The 12,615-nt window shown below is 50.7% G+C and overlaps 1 protein-coding gene across 1 annotated transcript in view; it reads left to right on the top strand.

Moving 5' to 3' along the window:
• Positions 1–1,277: 1,277 nt before the first annotated feature.
• The window catches only part of LOC136660657 (neural-cadherin-like), a 91,756-nt gene continuing 80,418 nt past the window's right edge, over positions 1,278–12,615 (top strand). Inside the window, exon 1 of the mRNA XM_066637965.1 lies at positions 1,278–2,265. Within this exon, the coding sequence (XP_066494062.1) occupies positions 1,278–2,265 (988 nt within the window). The remainder of the gene's footprint in view (positions 2,266–12,615) is intronic.

Below are 12,615 nucleotides of genomic sequence, written 5' to 3'. Positions count from 1 at the left end.
ACCTGCAAAAAAAAAAATTCAAATTATTCTCTAACACCTCTGCATATTCTCTAACTCAGCCATTTTCAACCACTGATCTACAGGTGTGCCCTTGGAGTTTGGGGAAGGATCATTGCTTCGTACGGCCACTAGGGGATGCAAGCCCTTGCTGTCAGTGCAGCCTGCCTTGTCAATTGTCACAAAAAGGGAGGTGTGCCTTGACCATTGTAGTGGCTTGTCAGTGTGCCTGAGACAAAGGAGGTGGAAAATCGATGCTCTAACTCCTCTATATGCATGTGGCCGCACCTGCTACATATACCACCTATGGGCCCAATCCTATCCAACTTTCCAGCACTGAGGCAGCCACAAGGCAGCCCCCAGGTAAGGGACACTCCACTTTGGAGGCAGGAGCTCACCTTTCGTGCTCCCTGTCGGTAAATGGAAGGAGAGGCGCTTTTCACAGAGGTGGTATTGCCACTGTGCGTGTCCCGCCATAGGATTCATCCAGTGGCAGAGCTAAAGCACGAAGTCTTGCAGGGGGCCTCACTGCGGCAGCGCGCAAAGGGCCTCTCCTCTTCAGAGCCATGGGGTGGGGGAAGGAGAGCGAACGGAGGCTACACTCCTGGGGCCTGATCCTGAGCCTCACTGCAGTGTGCAAGGGGTTCCTCCGTTTTGCTCCCCCCTGCCTGGAACGGCTCCAAAAGGAAGGGGGAGGGCCCCTTCAAAATTCCGTGCTTTGCACCACCTCTAGCTACGCCACTGGGCTGAATCCCCCTGGCAGGCAGGAGCAATAAATCTGCCCCCTCCCTGAGATGCCATCCAGCTCCTGCCTCCAAAGGGGAGGGTGCTCCAGCAGCGTGGGGAGGCTCCCGGCAAGACTTACAGCCCAATCCTATGCGTGTCTACTGGGTTCACGGGGACTTACTTCCAGGAAAGTGCGCATCTGATTGCAGCCTCAGAGCCCAATCCTACGTGTGGAGCAGGTGCCATTAGGGTCGGCGGGGCTTACTCCCAGGAGAGCGTGCCCAGGATTTCAGCCTCAGGCCGCACTTTCCTGGCAGTAAGCCTTGCTGACTATACTGGGAGTTAATTCCGAGTAGAGGCGCATTTGCTGGGGCTGCGAGCCTGCCCACACTGTCCCGGGAGGGGGGCGAGCCGCAGCAGCCTCGACGGGCGGGGAGGGGCGGGGAGGGGCCTGGCGCGCCGTCCAACCGGCTGGGCGTCCGCGCCGCGGGCTCCGCCTCCGCGCGCGGCAGCCGGGCGCGAGGCGAGGCGCAGAGGGCGCGGGGCTGGGCGGCATGGGCGGCGGGCGCCTGTGGCTGCTGCTGCTGGGCTGCGCGCTGGCGCTGGCGGCGCGGCGCCTGCCGGCCTTCGGGGGCCACGTGCTGGAGAACCGCCCGGCGGGCTCGCGGGTGGGCGGCCTGAGCATCCCGCTGACGCGGCTGGGGCCGGAGCCCTGGTGCGCGCGGGTGCCGGGGCGGCGCTGGCGGCTGCGGCTGCTGGGCGAGGGCGCGGGGCGCTTCCGCGCGGCGCTGCACGCGCGCTCGGGCCGCGTGTGGCTGCGCACCGCCCGGCCGCTGGACCGCGAGGAGCGCGCCGCCTACGCGCTGCGCCTGGCGCTCTGCTGCCGCCGCCGCGCCGGCCCGGGCGAGCCCCGCGAGCTGGCCCGCGTGGCCGTGGCCGTGCTGGACGCCAACGACCACGCGCCGCGCCTGCTGCGCCCCGCCGGGCCGGGCCCGCTGCGCCTGCCGGTGCCCGAGACGCTGCCGCTGCGGGCGCAGCTGTGGCGCGCGCGCGCCCGGGACCCCGACGCCGGCGCCAACGCCGAGCTGCGCTTCCTGGCGCGCCCGCCCAGCCCGCACCTCTTCGTCGAGCCCCGCGGCGGCCGCGTCCTGCTCGTGCGCTCGCTGCTCGGCCTGCGCGCGCCGCTGCGCCTCCGCCTCTTCGCCCGCGACCGCGGCCGCCCCGCGCGCCTCAGCGCCCCGCTGCTGCTCGAGGTGCTGCCGCAGCCCGTGCGCCCGCCCGCGCCCCGCCGCCGCCGCCGCCGCCGCGCCGCCCGCGCCCCGCCGCCGCTGGCCCTGGCGCTGCCCGAGGACGCCCGCCCCGGCTCGCTGCTGGCCGCGCTCGGCCCCGCCGCCCGCCTGCCCGCCGCCCGCTTCCAGCTGCTCTCGCCCGACGCGCCCGTGCGCCTGGACCCCGACACCGGCGAGCTCACCCTGGCCGCCAGCCTCGACCGCGAAGCCGCGCCGCGCTGGGACATCGTCTGCCGCGTCCAGGACCGCGCGGGTGAGCCCCGGCAGCTCGCCGCCGAAGGGGGGCCCAGCAGAGGGGGCGATTCGGCCCGGCCCGGCCCGGGGTCAGGAAGGGGGCACTGAAAGTTCCCGGGAGCGGGCTTTTCCTGCCTCGCCTGAACTCGCTGCCTGCGCAGGATGCTGGGGACCCAACCGGGGCACGCAGTGGCCACTTCGGCCACTGCCCGGGCCCAGGAGAGCATCCACGACCCTCCTTGACACAGTGTCAGACCAAGCAGGAAGCTGTCCTGCTGCAGTAACTCTTACTGCTTGTGGGTCCAATAGCCATGAGAGAGTGCAGAGGAGCTCAGGGGCAGCTGCAGAAGTTCATTCTGGTGCACGCAGCACACTCTCCACTCCAGTGTGAGCCAAACTACGACGATGCTAATTTTCTGCAATGGATTTTCTGCAGTTCCAAGATTTTAGAGAGACTTAGGAGTGTGTTTAGTTTTCCATACTACTTTAGCTGCCATAGGTAGACCTGGGCTCTGCATCAGGAAGCCTGGTAGACCTGGGCTTCAAAGACTATTCTGGCTGTCAGCACCCTCTCCCTGCCGTGTTTTGTCCCCTGTTCTGCCTGTTCCCATTGCCCCCTCCCCCTTTGGGAAGGGGCCCAAAAGAAAATTCGTGCCCCCTGATAAAAAGCCCTTACACACACTGGGGCTTACTCCCAGGGAAGGGTGGACAGAGTGGCAGCCTCAGAGCCCAGTCCCATGCATGTCTAGTCAGAAGTAAGTCCCATTGGAGTCAATAGAACTTACTCCCAGGAAAGAGTGGACAGGGTGTCGGCCTGTATACTCAGAAGTAAGTCCCATTAGAGTCAGTAGGACTTACTACCAGGTAAGTGTGGATAGGACACACGTGGATAGGATAGTCTTAGCGTCAAACCTCAGAACTAAGCCCTGTTATAATCAATGGGACTTACTCCCACATAAGTGTGGGTAGAATTGCAGCCTTTGAGCTCAATCTTATGCTGTTTACTCAGAAGTAATTCCTGTTATGGTTAATAGGGCTTATTCCCAGGTAACTGTGGATAGGATTGCAACCAAAACCCTGTTCTATTCAGTGGGACTTGGGGTAGAATCCTATGCATGTCTGTTTAGAAGTAAGTTGTATTCAATGGAACCTACTCCAAGGTAAGTATACATAGGATTGCCACCTTTGAGCACAATTCTAGCCTTGTCTACTCCATTGTATTCAATGGAGCTTACTCTCAGGAAATGTGCATAGGATTGCCACCTTAGAGCACACACCTATGCTTGTCTACTCAGAGGTAAGTCCCATTGTCTTCAATGGAGACAATTGTATTCTCTGGAAAGAATTGTAAGAATTGAAAAGAATTGTATTCTCAGGAAAGTGTGTGTAGAATTGGTGCTTTAGGCTGCAGTCCTGTCCACGCATACCAGGGGGTAAGCCCCATTGACTATAATGGGACTTACTTCTAAGTAGACATGCATAGGATTGGGCTGTTGCTCCTCCTAGGGGCCTGATGCTTTCCAACATTCCAGCACTGATGGAGCCAAAGTTCTGTTGTATTCAGTGGAGCTTACTCTCAGGTAAGCATGTGTAGGATTGGCATCTTAGGTTTATTCCTATTCACACTTACCTGGGGTTAAGCCCCATTGACTATAACAGGACTTACTATAAGCCCCATTATAGTCAATGGGCCTTACTCTCAGGAAAGTGTTTAAGTAGACATGCATAGGCTTGGACTGTTACTCCTGCTGGGGGCCCAATCCTATCCAACTTTCCAGCACTGATGGAACCACAGTGCAGCCCCACAAGGAAAGGGGACAAACATTTCCTTTACTTGACTGCCCACCACCACAGGATGCTGCACGCACCCTGCTAGTATGGCTGCAAAAGTGCTGGAAAGTTGGAAAGGATCTGGCTCTGGGTCAACTTCATCCATTCATGCATTTGCAGTGCAGCGTGACTATGTCCAAAGCAAAACAAATAAATACTAGCTCAGGAATAAGTCCCATTTAATTTAGTGGGGCTTAAGTTGAAGTGTGAATGTATATTGTGTTATTTATATTTACACCTTTCATTTCAATAATAATAATGTACTGACATTTGTCAAGAGCATTCAGGTGTTTAAAAGGTTTTGCATCTTTCCTCTCAGTCCTTTTCACTATCTGTAAAGTGAGTATTAGTATCCTGTGTTGCAGCTAGGAGAATGGCTGACTGAAGTCCCACTCCATTGAGGGGGAGTGGCTGGCTGAAGCCCTCTGAGTGAGTCCCTGGCAAGAGGTGAGATTTGAACTAGACACTTTCTGATTTGTCCTGCTGTCTCTTATAGTCCATGTTTGCTCAGAAGTCCCATTTTGTTCAGTGGCACTTACTCCCAGGTAAGATTGCAGCCTTAGGGCCCAATCCTCTCCAGCCTTCCAGTTCTGGTTCAGTTGTGCCAGTGGGGTGTGCACTGCATCCTGTGGTGGAGGGGCAGTCACTGGGGCCTTATCAAGGTATGAGAGCATGTGTTCCCTTACCACAGGGCTGCATTGTGACTACACCAGAGCTGGAAAGTTGGATAGGATTGGGCCCTTAGCTGCTCTCCCTTACACCAGCCATGATTGGCTCCTCAAATACAGTAACTTACAATGATGAAAAAACTATCACATACACAGTTTGTTGAGAGGCAATGTGGTGGAGAGACTGGAGTGGTATATACACAGATCCCTATTTAGCCAAGAAAGTTCCTTTGATGACTTTGGGCCAGTCAGTCTCTTTCTGCCTTGCCTACTCACAGGGTTGTTGTGGGAGTAAAAGGGAGGGAAGAACCAAGAGTGTTGCCTTGTACTTCTTGGAGAGAGGGTGCAATATAAATGTGACACCTAAATATTAAAAATACAGGGGGGCTTATCAATGAGTTTTTGTGTAGCAGTTGTCTCTGGTCAACTGGCAGGTGATACAGTATAGTCCAAATTCCAGCTCTTTTAGGGGGAGGTTGCTGAAGGAGATGCAGGTGGACTTGGAGGCTGGAGGGGGAAGTTAATGCACAGGAGCTGCCCTTCCACTGATTTGCTTTCCCTTGTAAAATTGTTTCACCTGTTGTATTGTTTTGCCTGTCTTGTATTTTTTATTTTTTGTATATTTTGCCTGCACTTGAGCTAACAGGAGTGACTTCCTAATATTTTTAGGTTCATATAAGCAACCCATTTGAAGGTATACTTGGCTGCAATCAGTGGAACTTGCTGTCTGTCTATCTGTCTAGTGTCATTATTTATTGTGAAAATTATCTATATATGTTCCTGCAGCAAAAAAAGTTCCTTAAGTGGTTTAGGGTGCAGTCCTATACAATTTTCCAGGGCTGATGCAGCTGTAATGCAGCCTCCCCAGCTAAGGGAACAAACATTCCCTTACCTTCTGGAGACCTCAATGACTGCCCCTCACCACAGGATGCAGCATGTGTCTGTATTGGTACTGGAAAGTTGGGTAAGATTGGACTCTTAGCAAAATAAACAAAAGGTTCCCTGTCTTCAAAGGGCTCACAATCTATTCCATTACACATTTATCTGAGTGTAAGTCCCATTGAACTCAGTGGGGCTTACTTTTGAGTAACCATGCATAGGCTTATGCTGCAGTGAATCTGTGTCTGACCTATTTTGCTCACTCAGAGCTGATAACTTACCATGTTCACAGCCTGAAAGTGTGCTTCCTCCCTGAAACTGCCCAGCGAACAGGCAGTTAAAACTCTTCCTACTGTTTTAATTCTCTGTCAGCCACAAGGTAATCCAAAGATGCCATGTTATGGGGAGAGACTCCAGCAGGGAAGGCAGTCTCAGGGGGAGCAACCAAAGGCATGCATTTATTTTTAAATATCTCTACCCCACCTTTCCTCTCCCAGTGGGAGGTGCCCAAGGAAGCTTTCAACAGTTGAAGGAAGATAAACCAACAGTAGCACAATAATCAGTTTAAACAGAAGAAAAATCACAAAGCCAGTGTGTGTGGGGGCTGGGGGGGGGAATTCTCAACAACAGAAAAACAATCCTAAAGGACAATTGAAACTAAGCCCAATGAGCCAGAGAAAATAAGTGGGTTTTCAGCAGCTGTTAGAATGCTGACAGAGAAGGGGACCATCCTGATATCCAGAGGCAGGGAGTTCCACAGACACGATAACAGTACAAATCTATATCCGTTTTATACCAGTTTAGCATTATGCATGATTTTTCATAAAAGAAATGACTGATTTTGTGTTCTTAAAAGCTGATTAAAAACAAAACAAAACAAACAAACATTGTCTAGGGCAGTGATTTTCAATCTCTTTCATCTCATGGCACACTTACAAGGCACTAAAATTGTCAAGGCACACCATCAGTTTTTTGACAGTTGACAAGGCACACCACATTGACAGCAGGGGCTTGCGTTGCCCAGTGGCCCTATTAACAAATGATCGTCCCCCAAACTCCCGTGGTGAACCGGCAGACCATCCATGGCATACCAGTGTGCCACAACACAGTGGTTGAAAATGGCTGGTCTAGGGGCTGGAGGGCAATTGCCTTACTGGTGGATGTCTTGAAGGCATCTAGTTCGCTGCTGTGAGATAACAGGATGGTGGACCAGATGGACTTCTTGATCTAATTCTTCAGGACTCTTCTTCCATTCCAAGAATAGTGCTCCGAAATCTACCACCTAATGTGGGTTGTTCCAAGGGCTAATGACTCACCTAAGGGTTGACCAGTTGACAATCCCCGCCCTTAGCATGTGCGGAATCCTCATTAAGGTTCTCAGTCATAGGTTGGAAGGGGGTTTGAATTGAAGCCCAGAAACATGTGTTGTCAATACGTTTGTTGTACATAAAACAATACATGGGTGTTCAGTAACCACATTTGATGGAGTTTCTGAGCCAGTGAGGTCGTCATCTCTCTTGCTGCTCCTCTAGATACGTTTTAGCCCATCATTTCCTTTGCTCTTCCTCATCCATTTTGACCTTTTCTTCCTTTTCAAATCTAGAAAATTGGGTAGTAGGTGCTCTTGCACCTCACCCATCTCCCACGCATCTGGCCTCATGGGTGGGTCAGCTCTGCAAGGAGGAATTTGCTCATGGACTTGTACCTTTCCTTGTGTTTTTGTCTTGGCTGTGGAGGGTCTATATTGCTTCAGTGTTGGATTCTGTTCTCTGACTAAACCTTCTTTCTCTTTAAAGTTTATTTCCCTGGACACCCAAGGTTGATCATTGGGCTTCTTTTCTCCTTAAAATCCCACTTCCTCCTCCTAACTCCACCGTGACCTGATTTTCCCCGCCCCGTTTTATTTTGGTTCCAGCTGTTCTTCTTTTCTCTAACATTCCCTCCCCAAGAGTTAACCCACCAGTAAAAAACGCTTCTCTGAGATTCCTCATTCATTGTGGGGTCTATATTTGTAGACTTATACTTAATCCATTCATTGCATTATGGAATAAATTATCAGCACTTCAAAGGAGACTATCCATCAATTCTTCCTTGGTTGCACAGAAATCTTTTTAAGATGGATGTTTTCGAAGTCTTGGGGATTGTTCTTGGAACAAGAGACAGTCTATTCAGCTGGGAGTTTGCCTCCCTGAAATGTGCTCTAATTTTTATTTAACAAAACTCAGAGCTGGGTATCCTGATGTTGTAAGCCCCAAAGAGTTTGACATGATATTTTTAATGTTGTCACGAAGAGATCTTTCTAGTGGTTGCCTCCATCCTGCCACTTTTCATGTCCCCGCAGTCTTTTCCGAAGCGTGGTTTAGCATCTTGAAGTGTCTGTAATCTACAATCTCGTCTTTCTCCAGAGCAAATCGGTTTCCTTTAATGTTTTTTTGCCAGTTCTTGTCATCTGTAGTAGCTTCAGCAGATAAAGAACAGCATATCGCATGGGGGAAAGAAGGGGCTGAATCTAGAAGGAGCTGCTTTCGGAATGACTGGCTTATCCAATGGCCCTGAGCCAGCTGCTTATGTGCCAGCAAGGGAAATTTTTTACATCAGTTGCAAATTGCTGCACAATAATCTGAAGAAGGCTGGTATACAGAATGGAGAATGTGAGATATCCTCTGCTAGCTGAGTAAAGAGGAGCCTTATAAGAGTTAAATTTAGTAGGGGAAATGTCCCTGTTCATCCCAGTATAACATCTCTCCCAGTGACTTTTCTTTTGCTGGTGTCTTCCTTGTGGTGCTTTTTGGATTGTGAGCTCATTTGTGAAAGGGAACCAGCTTGTTCCTTTCAGCATAAACCACTTTTGTAACTTCTCCATTGAAAAGTACTGTGTTTCCCCGAGAATAAGACACTGTCTTATATTTTTTGGGGGGGCTCAAAAAAAACACTAGGTCTTATTTTCAGGGTAGGTCTTATTTTTTTCAGAAGTCAGTCCCTTTATAGTTAATGGGACTTACTCCCTGGAAGGTGTGGAGAGGATGTCCCCTCAGCGCCCAGGAGGATGCCTGCCTGCCTGTCTATTCAGAAGTCAGTCCCTTTATAGTTAATGGGACTTACTGCCTGGAAAGTGTGGAGAGCCTCAGAGCCAGTAGCCGGTAGGCAGAGATCAGAGCCGGTAGGCAGGGTTGCCTTGCTTGCTGCTTCCCACCTCAGCTCCTCCTCCGCGTCCTCTGCCCAAGGTAGCACAGTGGGTGCTTTCTAGGTGGCACGCATGGGAGTGCAGCGTTCCCGGTCATGTTGTCCGCCTGCCCCCGCTTGAGGACCCCCTCCCTCCCCTGTCCTGGCCCTGATCACAACTAGGTCTTATTTTTGGAATAGGTCTTATTTTCAGGGAAACGGTATATAAATACATACAGGCATAACTTCTATAGCACTGCTGAGTTGAGCGCTGATTCGTTACAGTGCTCTTTCTCCTGGAGTGATTGGCAGCCATTCTAACCAGTGGTAGCTGTGCATTCATCGATGGTGTCTCATAGCGCTGTTTCATGCAGTGCTTGACTTTCAGGTGACATATCCCCTGTGCTGGCCCAAGACCTCTTGGCACCTGTGGAGCAAGCTTCTGCTCCATGGAGTGGAAAAAGAAGAGGGGGACAGAGTGGAAGAGGAACTGCTGAGGAGATTAGAGTGAGGTACTCTAGCTCATCACTCTCTTTTCCTCTCTCACTTCCATTCCATCCCCTCCTCCTTTTTCCATCCAAGGAGTGGAGAGACAAGGAGGTACAGTGAAGGTGAACATGCAGATGGAGGTTGATGTCTCTGTTAATCTGCTTGAGGCCCAAATCCTATCCAGTTTTCCAGTGCTGGCGCAGTCGTGCCAACAGATCATGAGCTGCATCCTGCAATGGGGGGGGGCAGTCATGGAGGCCTCCTCCAGGGAAGGAAATGTTCATTCCCTTTCCTTCGGGCTGCATTGCGACTGCACTGGCACTGGAAAGTTGGATAGTATTGGGCCCTGAGACGACGGTCTCAGTTGGCCTCATGGGTGGGCTGTTGCATATGCCAGTTGAAATACCTTTTGCACTGAACAGTTTGCTACAAGAGAGAGCGCACTGCATAGTTGTATCTGAGTTGCTCTTTAGTAGTGATTGATTGGCACTATTCTCTCTGTCCGCAGAAGGAAGGTGAAAAGGGTGTTTTAGCTGTGAAATGAGCATTAACTTTTAAACATTGCTCTGACATTTAATTTGAAGAAAGAGCCAGATTTCCATTAATGTTCGGGTGGAATGCATGAAAGATCTTTTCTCCTTAATCCTCTGTCATCTCGGGCTTCCATGACCTCCCTTCATCCCTTGGCATTAGCTTAGTAATCCCTTCTCGTTCACTTTTTTCCCCCTTTTCTTATCAAGGGATTTACTTCGTGTGGTGTTTGGCATGTTCTCCAAATAGGTAGTGCCGATCTTGTTATATTTTGTTTAAGCACATATTTATATCATTTAAGCTGGGCATGCTGTGGAGAGAGTTGCTCTAGTTGTTTGAATATTTTATAGCATGCAGCCTTTGCTTTAATGAAGGCAAAGGGTTGCCCGTTTTTGCTGAGGCCAGAGTCCCCGGCTGGCTGTGTTGATTGGGCGTGCGTGTCCTGACCAAGCTTGAGATGAGGGTGAAGTCTCATGAGGCCACAGTAGGCAATACACAACCTGTTCTGGGGGAAGGGAACAGCAGGGTAGGCTGATGTGCTGTAGAAATACAACCCTGGTTGGGACCATCAGCACAGATTCCATAATTGCAGAGAACTGGAGGAGAATCAGGCTTCTGGGACCCCAATCTTCAGCTATCTTGCTGTAAATCCAGCCCCCGGGAGACACTGTTTATGAGGAACTTAATTTAATCCTTAGTCTGCATGCAGTGGAATAAGAGATAGTGTGGTTAAGAGTGTAGGACCAGGGCTTGGAAGACCTGGTTATAAAACCCACTCTGCCATATCACTGTCAAACGCTCTCCATCTAACCTATCTCAGTGGGCTGTTGTGAGAATAAAATGGAGTTAGATGGGGGGGAAGGGAACCATGTATCTCTGCTTAACTTTATAGTGGAAGGGGGGAATAAATAATAATAATAAAAGAATAAGATGGTAAAGTACTTGGGTGGTAATATGGACTGTCCCACCTCAGACTGCAGGTTAAGGCCTGCATTTTTTGAATGCGCACCTGCATTCAAAAAATCCCTTTAAGTACAGGTGTGCCCTGGTATCCATGGGGATGCATTCCTGGGCCCCCCATGGATACTGGAAACAGCTGATGTGGTGGAATGCTATATAAAGAGCGACTCCCTATAGCCCCCCCAACACACCCATTAAATTACCTTAGTTATAAAGCAGAAGCACTTGCAGCACGACTGTTCTTGTTTAACATTCTTGCTGAACATAAGGAGGTCCTGCTTCCTGTTAGTCTCTCTGGAGTGTGCAGGCTAGTTGCCTGCACTTCTGGCTCTTTAGTTCAGCAAGAATGTTAAACAAGAATGTTCAGGTTGCAAGTACTTCTGCTTTACAACAAAGGTAATTAACAGGCCGATCTTATCCCCAGTGGGGCCACTGGGTGCAGCGGCAACAAAATGGCGACTGCTGGATCCTGCGGCCTCGTGGAGGTCACCAGAAGTCTTCTTGGGGGAAGGGGACATTTGTTCTCTTCCCCTGAGTAAGGGCGTACTCTAGTCTTTGTAAGGGCGTATTCAATGGGGCTACTCTAGTCTTTGCTGTCTATTTTGCTGGTGCAGACTGGAGAACCTCCATGTTGGGCTTTTCAGCCAGACATGGAGGATAGAATCCGGTGGAGCAGGGCTCTGCTGGTCCCACCCCCCCGGGCTTGTCATGCCTGCTCCACTCTCCCCCTTCCCTGGAACGCGCCCCCACCCCGAAAACCCTCACTGCTGCCTGGTCATGTGATTTACCTCTGAACACTCCTGCAGTGTCTCCGCTTGGTGCTGACTCATTGCTGGTGCTCCCTCCTTCCCAGGTGCTGTGGACTTGCCTTGTGGCACATGTGTGACATGTAGTGCTGGAGGTCAGCGCTATCGCTCAGGTAGTATAGGATTGGGCCCTTGCCCCAATATACAGATAACTGAATCAGCAAATACGGAATCCACAGATATGGGGGCCCACTTGTAATAACCTAGTGCAGTGGTTCCCAAACTTTTTAGCATTGGAATCCACCTTAAAAAACAGTTTTACTTTACTGTTTACTTCACTTAAGCCTCTGTGGCTATAATGGTGATTGGGTAGCAGTGCCGCTCCCAAGTAGCAGATTATTTATCTCTTGATGCACATACCTTTCAGTTTACCCTCTCAGTTTTGCAAACCACCAAAAATTGGGTCATGAGCCGCTGGTGAGCCACAGTTTGGGAACCACGGACTAGTGCAACATAGAATGCAGTGGAATCTTCCTTGATGCGTTTGTGTTTTTGCTTCTAGAAAACTTTGTGCATAAGGTACGTTCAAACAGGATGGCTCTCCTCTGCATTGTGAAGTGCAGCCTTGTCCAGTCTACAATCTGGATCAGTCCCAAGGTTCAAGTATCTTTCTAGCAACCTGAGCTTGACCTATTATAGAGGCTACAAATGAAACTGCATCCAGTTCTTGTTCCCAGCTCCTTAAAGCCAGCTTCTGCATCCTGACTGTTTTCTGTTCTTCTGGAATCTTTCTCTAGCTGTTTTAAGCCTTGTCCCTGTTCCTTGAGCATCGCTCAAGGAACCAAACTAATGCAGTTCAGTGTTGCAATATACTATCTCCAAGCAGTGTGCCATCTCTACAGGTTTAGTTTCCATTCGGATGTAAGGGTACTGGAGTTTTATGGTGTCTTTCTGATCCTAGCCTTATATACAAAGATAGTGGAAGTAAACCCTTCTTCAGCAAACAGAAAGCAACTAGTGCAGCTACCCCAAGGTTGCACCCCCAGTTCCAACTAATTTCCACTAACTACACTTCCTTTGTCCATTCGAAGCTGCCTTCCCACA

This window comes from Tiliqua scincoides, chromosome 9, assembly GCF_035046505.1.
Source record: "Tiliqua scincoides isolate rTilSci1 chromosome 9, rTilSci1.hap2, whole genome shotgun sequence".
NCBI classification, from domain to species: domain Eukaryota; kingdom Metazoa; phylum Chordata; class Lepidosauria; order Squamata; family Scincidae; genus Tiliqua; species Tiliqua scincoides.
Note: the sequence above shows the minus strand (reverse complement) of the source record. Positions and strands in the feature narration are given on the sequence as shown.